The 19,444-nt window shown below is 40.4% G+C and overlaps 1 protein-coding gene across 3 annotated transcripts in view; it reads left to right on the forward strand.

The window, feature by feature from the left end:
• The window catches only part of LOC136876235 (activating signal cointegrator 1 complex subunit 2), a 308,530-nt gene that overhangs the window by 83,234 nt on the left and 205,852 nt on the right, over window positions 1–19,444 (forward strand). For 2 of the 3 annotated variants that reach the window (XM_067150011.2, XM_067150013.2), the window contains one exon: window positions 10,973–11,158. The exons of the other annotated variant lie outside the window; for it this stretch is intronic. In XM_067150011.2, the coding sequence (XP_067006112.2) occupies window positions 10,973–11,158 (186 nt within the window). The remainder of the gene's footprint in view (window positions 1–10,972; window positions 11,159–19,444) is intronic. 3 annotated transcript variants of the gene reach the window in all.

The following is a 19,444-nucleotide window of genomic DNA, read 5'->3' on the forward strand; positions in this document are numbered from 1 at the left end:
CCCTGGATATTACTTAATGAGCCTTATACAGAGTCCTATCACGTGATTGTAGTTCAACACTGAATTCTAACAACTCTTGAAGAGCATTACTCATAAGACCAAGTTCAAGAATAAAATCAACATTGGTAAATTTTTTTCAAGGGGCCATCATACATAGCTCTTTCACTCTTATCCCTGTTCTCATCCTATTTTGCTCTTTCAAAATGTGCCACGAGTAATCCATAGTTTTTCCAAATTGCAGAAACACTTGGTAACTTCAAGCTACCCAACGAGTGTTTAGAATTCTTCCAATGTGGTAGAGTTGCTGGTCCAGATCTTCAGAATATTTCTCAATTCTCTGGCATTTTTAGGTGACTTTTAGTATAATGTATAAAGTTTGTCAAGAAATTACTTAAAATGATTAATCTGTGATGGGTAGTCCTTCGTAATTACATCTGCAAGAGAGAGTTCAAGTACATAGTTTTGTGCAGTGCCAAAACAAAACATGTGGATATCGTTCTTTAATCATAGTCATTATGTCTTTCTCTTTCCCAAACATCACAGCGGCTCCATCACATGGTACTGAAATACGGTTTTCTTTCAAAAATTTGTGAGAGAATCCCAATTCATTTAAAACATTAATTAGACATTGAAAACTACCTTGGGCAGATATTGCAGCTCAACAATATCACTAAATAGATTGGTATGTTCATCCATATATTTGGCTAATAGTAGTGCTCTTGTCAGTTAGCAAAGAAATCTTACAATCAGATTCAATTATTTTCTTCATTAGAGTTTTCTTCATTTCAGCTCAAATATGCTTATCTATGCTGATACAAGCATTGGTCGAATGAAGAATTTGGCCCATGTCACTGCCATTCACTTTTTCTTTTTTTTTTTTCCTTTTCTTTTTTTTCTCTTTTTGCACTGTCACAGACAGGTCTTATGGCCACGATCACACCATTCACTTCTTGGAGATCAATTTCAGATTCAAAATCATTGAATGCTTTATTTTTCTTTGCAATTTTTATAGGCTGTTCTGAAGATTTTGGAGGTTATTCTTTTGTCATGTTCAAAAGCTTGAAACCGGGCGAGTTGGCCGTGCGCGTAGAGGCGCGTGGCTGTGAGCTTGCATCCGGGAGATAGTAGGTTCGAATCCCACTATCGGCAGCCCTGAAAATGGTTTTCCGTGGTTTCCCATCTTCACACCAGGCAAATGCTGGGGCTGTACCTTAATTAAGGCCACAGCCGCTTCCTTCCAACTCCTAGGCCTTTCCTATCCCATCGTCGCCATAAGACCTATCTGTGTCGGTGCGACGTAAAGCCCATAGCAAAAAAAAACAAAAAAAAAAAACAAAAAACAAAAGCTTGAATAAAAGAGACCTGCAACTTTCTTTCTTTCTTTCTTTCTTCCTTCGTCGCCATAAGACCTATCTGTGTCGGTGCGACGTAAAGCCCCTAGCAAAAAAAAAAAAAACAAAAAAAAAAAAAAAAACAAACTTTCTTTCTTTCTTTCGTTTGCAGCAGTTAATATGTTAGTGGCAGCCTTACGGAAAGAACTAATTGTGTGATCATGGATCTTTTTTTCTAGTGAAGTCATTTGCATTTTTTATTTTCACCAAAAGAAGTAATCTGAACACTTGCCCATGGTTTAAAAATATTCATTCCTAGTTTGTTTCTGTCCAGGCCCAGATTGATTACTTCTTGACATATTTTTCACAATTAAACTAATTTTTTTCCTCCAAAAATCAGGTATTTGCTGTAGAGTCCAACACTCGGGAAGATTTTCGTTCACAACCGCATATTCAGTAGCCACAACCACGTGTTCAGCTTTTAGAGATTCAGTCACAGCATATTCCTCCAAACTTGTTTTCGGCACACTACATTCACTTGATTCACTCTCAGAAAGTTTCAATTTCTTACCTGCCGGAGCAGAAGAGAAGAACTGAGTGATTTTAGAATTCATTACATTTGATAAAGACCACAGGAAACAAACGTGTTTACATTGTTTACATATAGAATGCACAACAGATGCAACCACAACACACAAAGCAAAACAGTTAAGTGAACGGGATGTGAAGTGAAGCTGATCGGTCACACAACGGAAGTTCCCAAATTTTAAGCGGCAAACATGTACAGTCAAAAGAGTAGTGCTGTCAGACCGGATCAACGTTGTATACTTTTATCATACAATCAGTAACTATGGATGAGATTTAATCTGTCGACACTTCCTGATGGCATAATTCGACATCAAGCGATGATGGCAATGGCGACACAACTTTAAACAGTACTGAAAATCCAAATCTTCACTACAATTTTTACAGTCTAAAGTTGGTAAGTGTTCTGTAAACGGTCTGTGTATGGCATGGCTCGCACTATGTCACACAGATTAAACAAACAACATGGCTTGCCTCAGACGATGTAATAGATGTTGCACAAAAAACCTGGCGTGGGATGGATGACGTCTCAACCAGCTACACAAGGCTGCCAACGTATAAATTCCTAGTGGCAAGACTACTGGGTTTTAGAAAAGTGTGTCAACTGATGTTCATCTCCACATTTTTTGCAACAGAGATTGAATGATATAGATGTTGATTCCCATAGGGAACCTGAAATATTTGTCCCGAATGAGTAAATTTATAATGAGTAAATTTTCCAGCTAACTCATTCCTTGTTGCCAGTGTTTCGTTCCATTGTGCTAATTTGGTCTCATCAGTTGGTAAATAGCACACCTACCAAGACGCATGGCTAGTGCATACCGTGGAGGCCAATGAGTAGGCTTCTTGGAGCTACCAGCAATATCAGTGCACACTGAGAGGCTTTTTATCATTTTCAAAAATGATGCCTCCCTGGCCATCAGATTATATAGATGTTGATAACCATGGGAAACCTGAAATATTTGTCCCGAATGACTAAATTTATAATACCTGTATGTTGGACATTGAGTAAATTTATAATACTCATTGCGACACATCACCCTGCATCTCTTTACGTCTGTTATACCATCTGTCTTTAGCTTTGTTCGTAGTACAGTCAGAAACTGTTGCCAAGTATCAGACACATGCACATATTCAAATTCACGTTTGTAGTAGCGTTCATCAGAGTTGCTAAGTTGTTCGTACAAGGTTTTCAAACTGTTGGAAACCATCAGCAAATTGTTGGAACAGTTTCCGATCCTGTACGAAAACTCTTTCAGTCAGCAATTCTATGTTCGTTTCATAACTGACCTGAGAATTACTTCACTGCCATGATTAGTTGTTGAAGTAACTTACAAAATACATAACATTTACCAAATATAAAAATATAACTCCACATTTGTATCTATGTCTAAGCATATATTTCAGACTTTCAACTAATATTGTTTAGTCATTCATGTTGTTATCTTACTGTGTTAATCCATTTTTAAACTTGAAGTTCTGAATAAAATCCTGGTTCTTTCTGAACACTCAAAGTACATGACACGTTGGTTCAAAACAGCTGACATTTCCAGCCACTTCTGTTCATAGTGGAAATTAACTCGTCACATTTCAACCTAGTTGCCAACTGCGCATATGCATATGGACAATAAATCGGACTATCACTGATTCGTTCTGCGAACAAATTATTTGACATAGCCAGAAGTGAATGCATATTTGTCTCAAGCAAGCAGGGTTGCTTTGCACATTGAGTCCTTGCCAAAAGAATCTTTAAATGCACTCATTATCTGTACTATTGTTTGCTGCATGTGCACACCTCCTCTAGGGACACCATGGCTTTGACGTCGGTGTGGGGGCTTGTGTGCTTGTTGATCCCGAGGGCTGTGCCAGCTCAGGGTACCCTTACTGGATTGACCTCGGTGTAGGGCCAGACTAATAAGGTCTCCTCCGAGTTGCCTGAGAGGTGTCTGTGCTCTTTATTCTTCATAACTATTTCTACCCTTCTATTCTCACCTTCTTAAATTTAATTCCTCTTCCTGTCTGGCCACCCTCTCTGCCTCAGGTAGAATAAGTTTGTACGGAGGTTTTATCCTCTCCCAATCACCAGTTTCGGGTCGTGGCGAGGTGATGAATGGTTACTGGGAGAGTAGTTGTTAGCGAGCCCCTCCAGATACCGGGTGCCCTCTGGCATATATAACCTTGGCTTTGCCACATCTGGGCTCTGTCAAAGGTCGACCTTCTTATCCTGGGTACTTGTGGGACCGAAAATGTAACCTCTCTCTTCTCTTTCTTCTGTTTCAAAGGGTGGCACCCTTCAAAAAATGGCATCAAAAATAGGTAAAAAAAGTAAGCGTAATACTCCAGTTCCAGTGGATTATGTAGGTGACGAATGTCTTCCTCAATTCTTTGTTGCTTCCAGGGTTGATGGTAAAAGTTTCCTTGATGAATGTCCTTTCATGATTAGCAGTTCCATCGAAGAAATTGTTGCTGGGGAAGTCGACGAGACACGCAAGCTCCGCAATGGATCAGTACTTATAAAGACATCTACAGCTGAATAGTCCAGACGGCTACTTAAAGCCAAGTTATTCGGAAAGGTAGAGGAGAAAATCGAGAAGCACCAAACCCTTAACTCCTGTGAGGGATTTATATTCCATAGGGATTTGGTTAAGTCTTCCGATGATTCTATGATCTGGTACCTAGCACCTCGGGGTGTAACCGACATGAAGAGGTTGAAGGGGCGTGTGGGTGATAAGCTACTCGATGCGGGTGCTTTCATCCTTACCTTCGATGCCGAGACCGTACCTGAACGGATAAAAATGGCAATGTATCATCTGACGTGTTCGTCCATATATTCCGGCACCAATGAGGTGCTATAACTGTTAAAAGTTTGGCCATACGTCATTGCGATGTACAGGTTCGACGACCTGCAAAATGTATGGGAAGTTTGAACCGACTGGGGTTGACTGCACACCACCACCTGTGTGCGTCAACTGCCCAGTTGCACATGCTTCAATCTCAAAGAAGTGCCCCACATTCAAGCAGGAGAAAAAGATCCAGGAGATCAAAACGCTGGATAAGCTATCTTATCCAGACACTCAGAGGAAGTTCAAGTCTATGGCTGCTCCGGAGTTCTCCATCTCCTTCGCTGAAAAGGTCGTAAATGTGCAGATCACTCCACAGAGTTTTGTACAGAACACTAGTACTGAAAATGCATCGAAAAGTCAAAACCAGCAACAAAATGTAATAGCTAAAGAAACTGGAGTTCCACTACGTGAACCATCGAAAAGGACATTACTGCCGACGTTGCCTGGGAAGGGCCCTTCCCAGGAACGTGCGGCTGGGATGTCCTCCCCCCAACAGGACGGGGGGAAAGACTTTCCCAAATAGGGCTGGAAAGTCCAGCCCTCCTTCCAATGCCCAGACCATAAAGGAGGAGGTGAAACCACAGAGCTCCCTTAAGAAATTGAAGAAGAAGCCTTCTCCAACTCAAATCAGGGATCACAGGATCCCCAAAGAAGTCCGGAAAGCCATCTGCCGGTTCTCCTCCGAGAAAGACAGAAATGGTGGGCAAGAGCTATCGCTTTCTGGAGAGCCTAGTTCTCCCAGGAAGAAGGCCCACTCTTCCCGATCATTGAGATTACCGCCTGCGGAGTGCCCAGTCACCGCGCCTCTTCTGAGGAGACCATGGAGACTGAACCACTCATTGTCGTGGATGGTGATGATGACAAGAAAGATATCGACAAAGACGGCAGAACCTGGCAGGTAATGGCCTGAACGAAGAGCAAGTAATTGCTCTAAATTCGAAGCGCTCCCTATCCACACAATGGCACTATTGCAGTGGAACTGCAGTAGTTATCACTACCGCTTAGCTGAATTACGTCAGTTGATATCTGTCTCTGCGGCCTCCATAGTCTGCCTACAGGAATCTCATTTGAGACCTGGACACAACAGGACTATGAGAGGATATAGTTTTTATTCCAAAGACAGAGTAGCTGTGGATGGCGTGGCAACTGGGGGCGTTTGTAATCGACGTGCTAGGTACAGGATCATAGTATCATCGGAAGACTTAACCGAATCCCTGCAGGAGTTAAGGGTTTGGTGCTTCTCGATTTTCACCTCTACCTTTTCGAATAACTTGGCTTTAAGTAGCCGTCTCGACTGTTCAGCTGTAGATGTCTTTATAACTATAGATCCATTGCGGAGCTTGTGCATCTCGTCTACTTCACCAGCAACAATTTCTTCGATGGAATTGGTGATCATGAAAGGACATTGATCAAGGAAACTTTTACCATTGAACCTGGAAGCAACCAGGAATTGAGGAAGACATTCGTCACTTACATAATCCACTGGAACTGGAGTATACAGCTTACGTTTCTTACCTACTTTTGACGCCGTTTTTTGAAGGGTGTCGCCCTTTGAAATAGAAGAAAGAGAAGAGAGAGATTCCATTTTCAGTCCCGACATCTTCAGCGAAGATGTACCATTCTGTAATCAGCTAGATGCAGTTGCAGTTTGCACTCCGTTGCCAGTAATGACAATGGTGTGCAATGTGTATATACCACCGGACTCGATCTTGAAATGATTGCACTACAAGATTTGATTGCTCAGTTACCTCCGCTCCTCATGCTGGGAGACGTAAACACCCGTAACACACTACGGGGTTCTCCATCTTCCTGTGCTAGGGGGAGAATGCTCGAGCGACTGATCAACCTGTTTGATCTTTGCATGCTTAATACAGCGGAACCAAACACATTTCAGCAGCGCACATGGCACATTCTCACACCTGGATGTCACTTTGTGCAGCCATGCGCTAGTTCCCCTGCTATAGTGGCAAGTACACGACCACCTCTGTGATAGTGACCACTTCCCGATAATTCTATCTATCTTGAATCAAAGACAGTCCGAAGTACCCAAGCGCTGGTTACTTCGGCGAGTAAATTGGCCAGAATTGTCCAAACGTGCAGTGACGGCCATTGATATGCTGGAGTCTGTTGACGATCACGTTTCTTCCATTACTACTGGAATTTTGGCTGCTTCAGAGGAAACAATTCCTTCCTCATCTGGTATTAGTCGCCGGAAACAGGTCCCATGATGGGCGGACGAAATTGCAGCAGCCATACGTGATTGCCGACGTGCTTTTAAACATTATCGTTGGAATCCTACGATGGCCAATCATATCACATTTAAGCATCTGTGCGCAAAGTCCCATTTTTTGATTTGAGAAAGTAAGAAAGCTTCCTGGGAAAAGTATGTGTCTTCCATGACGGCACACACTCCGTCATCACAAGTGTGGACAAAATTCTGCCATATTTTCGGAGTACAGAATGTGCCTTCAGTCCCCGGTATTGCCATTAATGGAGATATTGTTACGATTCCTTCAGTCATTGCAGACCACGTCACATTTCGCAGATATGTCCAGCTCTGGGAGATACAACCATGCATTTCTACCAATTAAGCGCGAAGCAGAGGCACACCACCTCTCTTTCACCTCCAGTGCTTCGCATCCCTACAACGTGCCTTTCACGGAGTGGGAGTTACGGAGTGCACTCGTGCTATGCAGAGACACGGCCCTTGGACCGGACAATATCCAAAATCAAATGCTTAAGCATTTGAGTGACAGATGTCTCAAGGGTATCCTCACCTTATTCAACAGAATATGGAGTGAGGGAGGGTTTCCATCTCAGTGGCGTGAAGAACTTGCGATACCAATTCCCAAGCCAGGTAAAGATCCAAAACTCCTGGATAGTTATAGGCCAATAGGCCATCATGGGACCTGTTTCCGGCGACTAATACCAGATGAGGAAGGATGGATGGTTAACCAGCGTCTTGTGTGGGCCATGGAAAAGGAAGGTCTCTTGTCTAGCTACCAGTGTGGTTTCCGCTCTTATCGGTCTGCCACTGATCATCTGGTCAGACTGGAGAGCGCCATTCAGGAGGCCTTTCTCCGGAAGGAACACCTAGTCACAGTGTTTTTTGACCAGGAGAAAGCTTACAATACTACCTGGCGACATTGAATTCTCTCCTCACTACACCAGTGGGGATTTCGGGGAAATTTGCTAACATTTATTGAGAACTTCATGACCCTCCGGCTCTTTCGATTCCAAGTAGGGAATGCTTTTTTTCAATATTACGTACAGGAAAATGGAGTACCTTAGGGATCGGTACTGAGTATCATGCTGTTCGCAATTGCCATCAACGGCATAGTTGCCTTTGCTGGACCCGCAGTTGTTCCATCGCTGTATGTAGATGATTTAGCTCTACATTAGAGCTCTGGAAGACGGACGTTTGCTGAGAGACAACTACAGCAAGCTATTAAAAGAGTCGACGGATGGGCCTTGCAACATAGTTTTCGATATTCAGCAGCAAAAACCTCAGTTGTACCCTTCTATCAACATCGGTTTGTGCATACTGAACCAGAGCTCCGCTTGCAAAACAGTGTCTTACCAGTGGTAGACACCTGCAGATTCCTGGGTCTCCATTTTGATAAGAGACTAATCTGGCAGCCCTACCTCCGTCAGTTAAAGATTGCCTGCATGAAGAGACTTAAATTGCTTAAGTTTCTCGGCAGCACTTCGTAGGGGGCTGACAGTGTGGTGCTGCTGTGTTTTTACACGGCAACGATCCTCTCCCAAATTGACTATGGAAGTGCGGCTTATGGTTCAGCATCAAAATCTATGCTAAGCCTTTTAGACAGTACTCGCCATAGTGGAGTAAGGCTGACATTGGGAGCTTTCCATACTAGCCCCATTCCCGGTCTGCTTGCTGAAGCAGGAGTTCCAGCTTTACGAATAAGGAGGTGGCAGTTACTCCTCACGTGCGCTGCCAAAATTAGTGAAAATGCCACTACATCCAAGCTATCAATGTATATTTGGTACCCAGTACCACCGGAGGTACCAAGACCGGCCGAATGCCACATGGCTGGTTGAGTTTCGAATTGATAGCTTGTGTCGTGATTTAAATATAGATATCGGTGGTTGCCTTGAACAAACTTTTAGCGAAGTACCTCCATGGTTAGTTCCGAGACCAGATATATGTCTACATTTACTCCATGGACCCAAGGTGAACGCGGATTCCTCCATTTATTAGAAGTATTTTCAGGAGTTTGTTCACTAATATTCGGCCCTGAAACATATCTTCACGGATGGTTCTTAAATCAGAGAAAATATTGGTTGCTCTTTCGTCACCGATGATATGAGCACGAAAATCTCGCTGCCTAGTGTATGTAGCGTGTATACTGCGGAGCTTTACGCCATCTTAGAAGCTCTACAGTTTGCATTGGGTGATGGAAGAAACCACTTTCATACGTGTACTGACTCGTTAAGCTCTCTGCAGTCCATTGAAACCTGTTTCTTACAACACCCACTGGTACAGCAGATTCATGACCTTCTGGCCAGGTTAAGTGATGCTGGCACCAGAATTACTTTCGCATGCCTTCCAAGCCACGTTGGAATTGCGGGAAACGAACTTGCAGATGAAGCTGCAAAGGAAGCGGTACTTTTACCTTCAAGACCTATCAATGTACCTGCCAATGATATGTTTTCTCAGCTACATCGAACCATCTTTGCGTCTTGGGAATCGGAATGGCTACCTATCCAAACTCCCAACAAGCTGAGAGCAATTAAGAAGACAACTACCATGTGGCAGACCTCTTTCCGGCCTTAACGGAGAGAGGCCATAGTATTGTTTAGGCTGAGGATAGGTCATTTACGATCTACGCACTCTTATCTCCTAAAGAGGGAAGACTCGCAGTGTGTTCTTGTGGTGCTGACTTCACCGTGGCCCACATCCTCACAGGGTGCGCCGATATCTCTGACCTGCAGGAAACACTTGAACACATACTAGCCGATGACGCGACTACTGCTGATCTCGTCATCTGCTTTATGTGTGACTGGATTAATCAAGCGTATGTAAATTACTAGTGTACTGTTACTCAGGGAATGCACATTCTCTTTTGATTCGTTAGTAATTTTTTTGGCCTAATTCAATAATTTTTTGTTTGTTTTTGTTGAAATTTCTCTGTTGAATACATAATTTTGTTTTAGTTTAAATGTCTTTTCCACTAATTTGTTCAGAGAGGATGTTTACCTTGTTGTACTTTCTCTTAAAACAAAAATCACCACCACCACTGCCACCACCTGTATGTGCACACATGTGTTTTTAATTTTATGTACCAGCACACACACAACTAACCCTTCCTCAACAGTAGAACTGTGTACAACGGATATAATGTAACACTGAATTTGCTCTCTGTGATTCCTACCCTTCCTGCATTCAACAGTCTAAACTGAAAACATTTGCCTCTGTGATACCAGGGATATGGGGACTTCTCGGACACTGGGTGGAAAGGTATTAAGTAGATGTTTTTGCATGAACGTGGGTCTTATTTTCAAAGTTATACCAAACGTGCATCATCTTTAGTAATACATAACACTTGCTCTGTTAGGTACTTTTAAACAAACCTGAATATTACTGCGACCTTGTGTAAATTGGATCTTCAGCCTGAAGGCTGGTTGGATCCTCAGCAGTTCCAACATCAGCTGTTGGAGATAGCCTAGGCCTGACTGAAGAGGTATGTTAGGAAAATTACACGTGAGGTAGTGTGTGTCCTCACCATACCAGGAGCAGTCCTTGTATGTAAGTCTCCTATACCCTTTGAAATGTATACAGTTGACCATTATAACACCTTCACATTGTTCATCAGAGGGACTGTCTGCATAGAATATAATGTTAACGGTGTTGCTTATATCTATACTACTTTTGTAATGTCAAAGCAAAGGATGGAGGGGAAAAGATAATCAAAAAAGTAGTTTTTTTTCCTTCTGCTCTTTCATGCTCTTGGCACTCTTATTGCTTGTATGTTTTCTTAAATCAGCCTTATAGAAAATATTGGTGTACACTAATATTTCACAGTTGTGGATTTCACTATTATGTGCATGTGAATGGTCTTTATCCCGTTTTAATTTTTAAAATGCTAAATGCAGCTGTGAATTTTTCAACATTTTTATCATTAAAATTTTATGAAGTATAGTAATATTCTTCAATTATGAAATGTGTGATATAATCTTGATTTCTTGTAGGATAGTTTCATTTTATGAGAACACAATTCCAGAATTGTACCATAAACTGGAAGTTTTAGTGAACAGAGATACCACCCAAGAATTATACAAGAAATTGAAGACAAAACTGGAAATGACTCGTGTGGAATTACTAAAAGCTTTTCGTGATATGCTGTCATCCAGTATTAATGATATGTTGGTAAAAAAGTGAGTATATCTTGTTCTGTTCCTTTTAACTAATTGCATTGATCTTTCCGTTTCTTAATTATATATACCCAGTTGAACCTTAGTTGTACGTATATAAAGGTGAAGAGCAAATTTTACATATAACTAGGAATTACTTGCAAATCAGATTGAGATATTATGTGATATAATTATTACAGTAAAATACCAGTATAACAAAATTTTGCGGACCTCAGAAATTATTTGTTATAGTGAAATTTTGTTATACTGAAATAAGTCAATTCTTAAGAACTCGCCCATTGCCAAACCTATTGAGGAATTTACGTTATTTCAACATGAATTCACAATAAAAAAAACCTTAATACTGTATTTATTAAATGAGAGGAAAATTAGGATACATATACATGAAGTAATGATATAAAGTATAGGTTCTTGCAAGAAGTTTTCAGCATCTCAAATTTTACCCTGTACCGGAACATTATGTCCTCAACTTTATTCTTTGATATCTAAGATAAAATTCTAAAAGAATTTAACTGTATAAAGTCCACCTGTTCAATACATGTTTGCCATTTGATAAATGGTCTGTCTAAAAAGCTACATAGAACATGTTTCGTCTTAGCCTAGAGGTCATCATCAGCTATAATAACATAAAGAAGAAAGACATATATTAAAAACAGTGATACATAATAAAATTGAGATAAAATACAATTAGCAAATGCAATGGAAATTTATGTTTAAAACGTACATAGCTTCAATACTGTGACCTTTCCCGCATCTCTGAATTGTGGGTTCTGTTTAAAAAGTTCTGCCTCGGCTGGTGTCACGCGGTGATACAAAAGATTCCACACAAGGGACGTAAAGGTTCATTGAGTCGGGTCACAGTATCGCACTGCTTGCTTTATTCAGATCTGACTGACGTATGGAGATATTTGTAAATTAATAACTTAGCCTAAACCATCATAATATTACCTTATTTTATCAACGAGAAATCCAAAAAATATTTCTTTTTGTGGAAGGATGTTCCATTTAATAATCAATATATTCGGAATAATAATTACAATATTAATGAAAGAAAAGCAACACAAAAGGATGTTAATAGAGATTGAACATTAAATTAATTAAAAGAAAACTGTTCTAATCCCTGACTCTTTGTTTTTTGCTATTGGCTTTACGTCGCACCGACACAGATAGGTCTTATGGCGACGATGAAAGAGGAAAGGGCTAGGAGTGGGAAGGAAACGGGCATGGCCTAAATTAAGGTACAGCCCCAGCATTTGCCTGGTGTGAAAATGGGTAACCACGGAAAACCATCTTCAGGGCTGCCGACAGTGGGGTTCGAACTCTCTATCTCCCGAATACTGGATACTGGCCGCACTTAAGCGACTGCAGCTACCGAGCTTGGTTGACTCTTGTTAGTATGCTGTTCTACATCATCATGTTCCTATCATAACATGTTGGTCGTAATAATAATAAAATTCACAAAAACCAAAAGAAAAACAAACATTCGCATTGCTGAAGGCTTAATTTAATAGATGAGTCCATCATTCATCACATCTGTCTTCTGGTTGATAGTTAAAATTATGGAATCTTGTTTGCTTGGCACACCTATTCACTGACTTCAAAATGCATGTCTTAATATCCCGTTATTACTTTGAAATCATAATTTTAATTCATCGAAAATCTAGCTAAACAACTTGAACACACCAAGAACATGTTCATATCGTTATCGTTCAGGTCAGTAAATGATCAAAGAAATGTAGGACAACGTTATGATCCTTCAAAACATGAAAGTTGGGCAATAAATATGAAATCAATCTCCTCTGAGCTCTATCAGTAGCTGCACCTAAATAACAAGTATCTGAAAATACAATCATCACCAACAATAATGACCCAAGATTTACGATGACTCTGGTGTCCTCCGTGAAAGAAACCTGAAAAAATCTACTTCAGCTCTAAGCACCACTCTATAATCTATAAGAAGACATTAACCCCTTAACTGGGGTATAGTTTCATAACGTCAACCAGACAGTGGGTAATTATTCAGCGCAACGTGCACTTCTGGAATGGGTACAGTAGCGTGCGGCAGATGTAAATACTGAACCGAAAAATAATATTTTACTTGATTTAAGTTTTTAGTGATATAGTAGAAATTCAATAGCATTATATAATTACCGTTTTTCTTATAAACCCGTAAATATATACATATATACACAGTGTGTTCATACAAAAGTGAATATAAGAAGTGTTCCTTTCATTATTATGCTGACGACATTTTTCAAGTTTTCAGATATGCATAAATAGGTTATACATACTTTCTGGTTCATAGGTCATTGCGAAATTGTGCAAAGTGTGGTATACGGAAGCACGGGCAAGCACAAAGTGCCACGTCACATTCCTCGCAGCAGTAGACAGTTTCCCGTCGCCTCTGGTTTGACAGGCACACAACACAACGTTTTCTTGAGGGATTCCTACTTCCGGTTGGCGGGTTCTCAGATAGGAAGTGACATGCGGTTAGTCGTTGAACTTGATCACCAGAAGTTCTCCCTGGACGTTTTGATTTCACTGTCAAATCACAGTACTTCTCTGTCAGTTTTGATACCAGATTAAGATAAGTTGAGAATCAGTCCCAACTTTTTTTTTGGAAAAGGACAAATGAATTGAAAACATAAATGTCCAATAAGTGCTGGAACATTTTCATATACACAAATTATTTACGAAGAATTTGGCGCGGACTGCACGAGGCAACACGAGACAGCTGTCGGACTGCCGCCTAGGCGTGAACTACCCAACTGGCGTGAGACCAGATAAAAATTAATAGGACAGCAATGCTCACATCTAATATGAGTGAAATTAGTTTTAAAATACGATAGTAGATGGCAGAAGTGATTAAGAATAGCCAGACGCCTATAGGCAGCTAACCCAACATGAGAACACATTTAGAATTACAAGAACACCTAAAGGCGTCAAGCGCAATACTCGTGCGACAGCTGTTGACACCTTTAGGCGTCAAACCCAGTTAAGGGGTTAACTAGCAAGAATATCAATCTACACACTACTCACAAGTAAAGGGTACATGTTCCATCTGTGACATGGCTCGCATCTGCATGGTGTCATCAACTAATGAAGATCTTGTATCATCCTCCGATATTGTGCGCAGTTGGGCGTCGCAGCGCGACTCCTCATATGCCAGTAATAAAATAATGTCTTTCACAAACTTTCATCCTGCGAGTATATCCGGCAGATAAAGGACGTTGAGGAGTGGCAATCTTGCAACACTGTAACCACATGTAGGGTAACTACCTTTGTTAGCACATGTTAGTCGTGCTGTACAGTTGGTGCAGTGGGTAGAGTTCGGGTTAGCATGCAGAAGGTTGAGGGGTCAAACCTGGGTTGAGGCGTATGTTTTTTATTTCGTGAAGGTAGTCCAGGTGGTATGGTATCTGGCATCTTAATCGTCAACAGCGATTGCAGCGGTCCCTCTAGGAACCATTTGCACTTACATACTACGATCCTAGCAATGGACGAACAAGCGTTTCCATGGGTCTGCTTTGAAAGACGCCCTTTCCACGTCGTGGGTGAGAATTTATTCGCACCACTTCATCTACTAGATGTGGAACCTGTTTTCTTTGTACCCTCCTCCATGTCCCGTAGATTAGTACCAACTATTATTCTTGCCTCGTTCAGCTCCATTACATTTTGTTACGGCCTTACCAGTAGGCCCAGCAACGTGCTTTGCTAATAATGTCCGAACTCTGTTACAATTTGTATGTGTTATCACCATGGTCCCATGAATTATGCCTTTCAACGTTGCGTCTGATAACCGCATGCTGTTTAGTACGTATTTAAATTATTATTATTATTATTATTATTATTATTATTATTATTATTATTATTATTATTATTATTATTATTATTATTATTATTATATCAATGGGATTGTGGAAACATCACGTCTATTACTGTTAGGGAAATAGTGTAATTTGAAACCGACCATTTTACAAGTAGTGGTGTCGGGATGAATCATGCAAAAGTATATCTGTCAGAGGGGTAATGCGCGTTAGGTGGAACAGCTATATCTGAGTGCGCATAAAAATTACATGTAGTATGTAAATGACAGTCCACCTCTGTGGTGTAGTGGTTAGTGTGATTAGCTGCCACCCCGGGTTCGATTCCCGGCTCTGCCACGAAATTTGAAAAGTGGTACGAGGGCTGGAACAGGGTCCACTCAGCCTTTGATGGTCAGCTGAGTAGAGGGGGGGGGTTCGATTCCCTCCTTAGCCATCCTGGAAGAGGTTTTCCTTGGTTTCCCCACTTCTCCTCCAGGCAAATGCTCAGATGGTACCTAACTTAAGGCCACGGCCGCTTCCTACCCTCTTTCTTGTCTATCCCTTCCAATCTTCCCATCCCCCCACAAGGCCTCTGTTCATCATAGCAGGTGGGGCAGCCTGGGCTAGGTACTGGTCCTCATCCCCAGTTGTATCCCCGACCCAATGTCTCACGCTCCAGGACACTGCCCCGGTGGTAGAGGTGTTCCAACCCTGGAGGGTAAGCAGATTAAGAAAGAAGAATGTAAATTACAAGTAGATGTTGTGTTATTGTACTGTGCTATCATCTTTAACATCTTGAAAGTGATAGTCTATTGTTTGTGTAGTTATTCTGTCTTATGACAGGTCATCTGTTTCAACTGTCTATTTCTTATTTGTCTCACCGTGTATTTGTTCAGCTTTACAATTTGTTGTAAATGTAGGATACATGTGACCTAAGATACGGTGTCTTACTGTATTACAGTATGTAATGTCCGATGGGAATTAGCATATAAAAAAATGCGCCTCAACCTAGGATTGAGCCCTCGACCTTCTGCATGCTAACCCAAAACTCTATCCACTGCACCAACTGCACAGCACGACTAATATGTTCTGACAGATATTTACCATACATGTGGTTACAGTGTTGCCAGTTTGCCACTTTCCAACATCCTTTTCCTGCCGGATATATTCGCAGGACGAACTTTTGTCAGAGACATTATTTTATTGCTGGCATGTGAAGGGTCGTGCTGCAACACCCTAGTGCACAAATTTCGCTTCACCTGTATATCTTTCCTCTTTACAATGAATTATTTTTATTACTAATGAAAATCTCTCAATTAATTTCAGCTTTTTGTATGTTTTCCTTCCAGATCGTGTCCAACCCTTCTAATACTTACAGTTCAACAAACTGTATTGTTATTTTTTTAAACAAAATCTAATACTGGACTGCAATAATAAGTCGGTTTGCATTTGAAGACTCTTCCAAGTTCCGTAGCTCTCCATATGTTTTTGATGTTAAAAACGTAACCTCTTTTGATACAAAGTGCTCGTAGGAATCATTGGCATTGGCAGAGGAATTCCTTTAACAATCCGTCACCTGATAGTTTCATGTACCAGTCGACTACATCGTCACGAGTCTCGATTCTCGAATTATATCGGACTAGATAGATAAGGTATGGCCACCATATGTAGAGTGAACTCAGCCCATTTGATCCAATTCATTCCATGGCCTCCGATACACATTTCTGTCGTTAATGTTTCTCGCCATTTATTTACATTTATTTATCTTCCGCCTGAAGAAACTGTGATGGTTATTTAATTCTGTATTTCGTGCTATGACATCCTATCGTCAGTCGTAATTTAATGAGATACCATGGGGTCCTGAGCTTATTATTTTGCCGGTACCTTCAATCCGTTGTATATTATTTATTTTATTTATTTATTTACAGAGTTTACGCCCACATTGGAGCACTTAAATCAGACTTCAACAAATTTGTCTTCCTTTTCTTCTCCCAAAAAGTCTTGAGTCTGGTTGACCTGGCTGCCCTCTCTGCATCCATTATAACATATTGTTTCCTCTGTACAGTGGTCAGATGAAGCCTGGTGCATTTATTCTTCAAAATACTTTTCTCGCATCTGTTTTCAATGGTTTGCATGGTAATATTCAACTCCTCCAAATCACTTTGACCGAGCTCGATAGCTGCAGTCGCTTAAGTGCGGCCAGTATCCAGTATTCGGGAGATAGTAGGTTCGAACCCCACTGTCGGCAGCCCTGAAAATGGTTTTCGGTGGTTTCCCATTTTCACACCAGGCAAATGCTGGGGCTGTACCTTAATTAAGGCCACGGCCGCTTCCTTCCAACTCCTAGCCCTTCCCTGTCCCATAGTTGCCATAAGACCTATCTGTGTCGGTGTGACGTAAAGCAACTAGCACAAATCACTTTGGACTTCTTTAAACCAATTGTTTTTTGATTTACTATTCCAAAAGTAATTAAATAATTGTTTTAAAACTCTGTTATCACTTAGTCGAAATATATGGCAAAAAAAGGCAATTCTTCTTTTTCTCATCGTGTCTGTGATGGACTCACTTTCCCGATAGATAACCTCATTCGGCAACAATCTCCACTGTCCATCCACCTGATGTTTCTTGTTTATGATCGTCCTGAGTATCCTTCGATCAACTCGTTGTAAGTGTTCTGTTGTTGATCTAGTATTGAGTTTAAATAATGTTTCACAAGCATAAGTTGCTTCTGGTTTAATAACAGAGTTATAATGCCTAAATTTAGCATTAATTGTATGTAGGCCAAGTTATCCGTTGTGCCTGCTTCAGTTTATGTATTCTGCTCTCTATTGATGATTTTTCATTGCAATTCCAAGTGAGATTTTCACCCAAATATTTAAATGTACTTACAGTTTCAATTCGTTTATTATTATTTAATAATAGCTCTGAATTTAAAGTTCTGAAAGTAGGCATTATTTTTGTTTTATCATACGAAATTTGCAATCCAACTTTTTTCGCTACATTTGCAAGTTCTTCCAATTGAACTTTAGCCTCTTCGAAACCATTTGCCAGTATCGCAAGATCATCCGCGAATGCCAAGCAATTTAGTTTGATATTTTTTCCAACTTTGACTTTTGGAGGACATACGTTAGTCCACTCTCACATGACCTTTTCCAATACACAATTGAACAACAATGGCAAAAGTCCATCTCCCTGGTGGAGGCCTGTTGTAATTGCAAATGATTTAGATAACTCATTTCTGAATCTAACTTTAGATTGAGTATTCTTAAGAGTCATACCAATCAGGCTAATAAGTTTGGAATGTAGACCAAATTCCTGAAGGACATTCAACAGTGATTCACGATGTATACTATCATACGCCTCTTGAAAATCAACAAACATAATAACTAAATTTTTGTTTCTAGATCTATGATGTTTCATAATCCATTTTAAACTGATGATTTGGTCAGGGCAGCTTCTTCCTGGATGAAATCCACCTTGATATTCCCCTAGTTCACAGTCAAGATGTCCCTGTATTCTGTTATAGATAATCTTAGATAAAATCTTATATGTAATATCCAGTAATGATACTCCCCGATAATTATTTGTATCAGATCTATCGCCCTTTTTATGCAATGGTTGAATTATTGCCATATTCCACTCTTCAGGCATTGTAGCAGTATTCCAAATATCTATAAGATGTTTATGTAGATTCTGAATGGTTTGGTCATTAGCATTCTTCCATACCTCTGCGACGATTTGGTTCTCTCCTGGTGCTTTATAATTTTTAAGGGAATCAATTGCTGCTCGTACTTCATTATAAACGGGCGGTGAAACCTTTTCTAAAGGTATCCTATTTTTTGGATGTGTGTCATATTGCAAATATTCTGAAGGTTCCTCACTGTTAAGTAAGTTCTCAAAGTATCTAGCTAAAATTTCCACATTATCTTGATTAGTATGTGCCTGTTTTCCATTAGTATCTCTCATTAGGAGTGTTGGGGGAGTATAATTAGTTTGGTATTGCCGAAATGTTTTATAGTAATCTCTTGTCTTATGTTGAGTAAATGCTTCGTCAATAGAGTGTAACATCTCCGTGTGATAATTTCTCTTAACCCTTCGGATGATTTTAGCCGTATGTCATCTAGCAGTAACAAGTTCTTCGCGTGACTGTTCTGTTTTCCGTTGTTGATCAATCAACCATGCCTTGTGTCGGTGTTGAATCGCTGCATCGCACTCCTCATTCCACCAAGCATGTTTTTTCCTCTTTTTGACGGGAGCGTTTTCCTCAGCAATGGTTTTTAGCTTGTTAATTACCATTCCCAAATCATCACTTAGATAGGTTTTAGATTGTTCATAATATAATTTATTATTAATGAGATAGCTAGGGTCATATGTTTTCTTCCTATTACATTTGGAGAGAATGCGTTTCTTTTTTGGAGTTAATTTTATTTTAATTTTGGACAAATAATGATCTTAATCTATGTCCACTCCACGGAGGACCCTC

This window comes from Anabrus simplex, chromosome 6 (genome assembly GCF_040414725.1).
Source record: "Anabrus simplex isolate iqAnaSimp1 chromosome 6, ASM4041472v1, whole genome shotgun sequence".
Classification (NCBI taxonomy): Eukaryota; Metazoa; Arthropoda; class Insecta; order Orthoptera; family Tettigoniidae; genus Anabrus; species Anabrus simplex.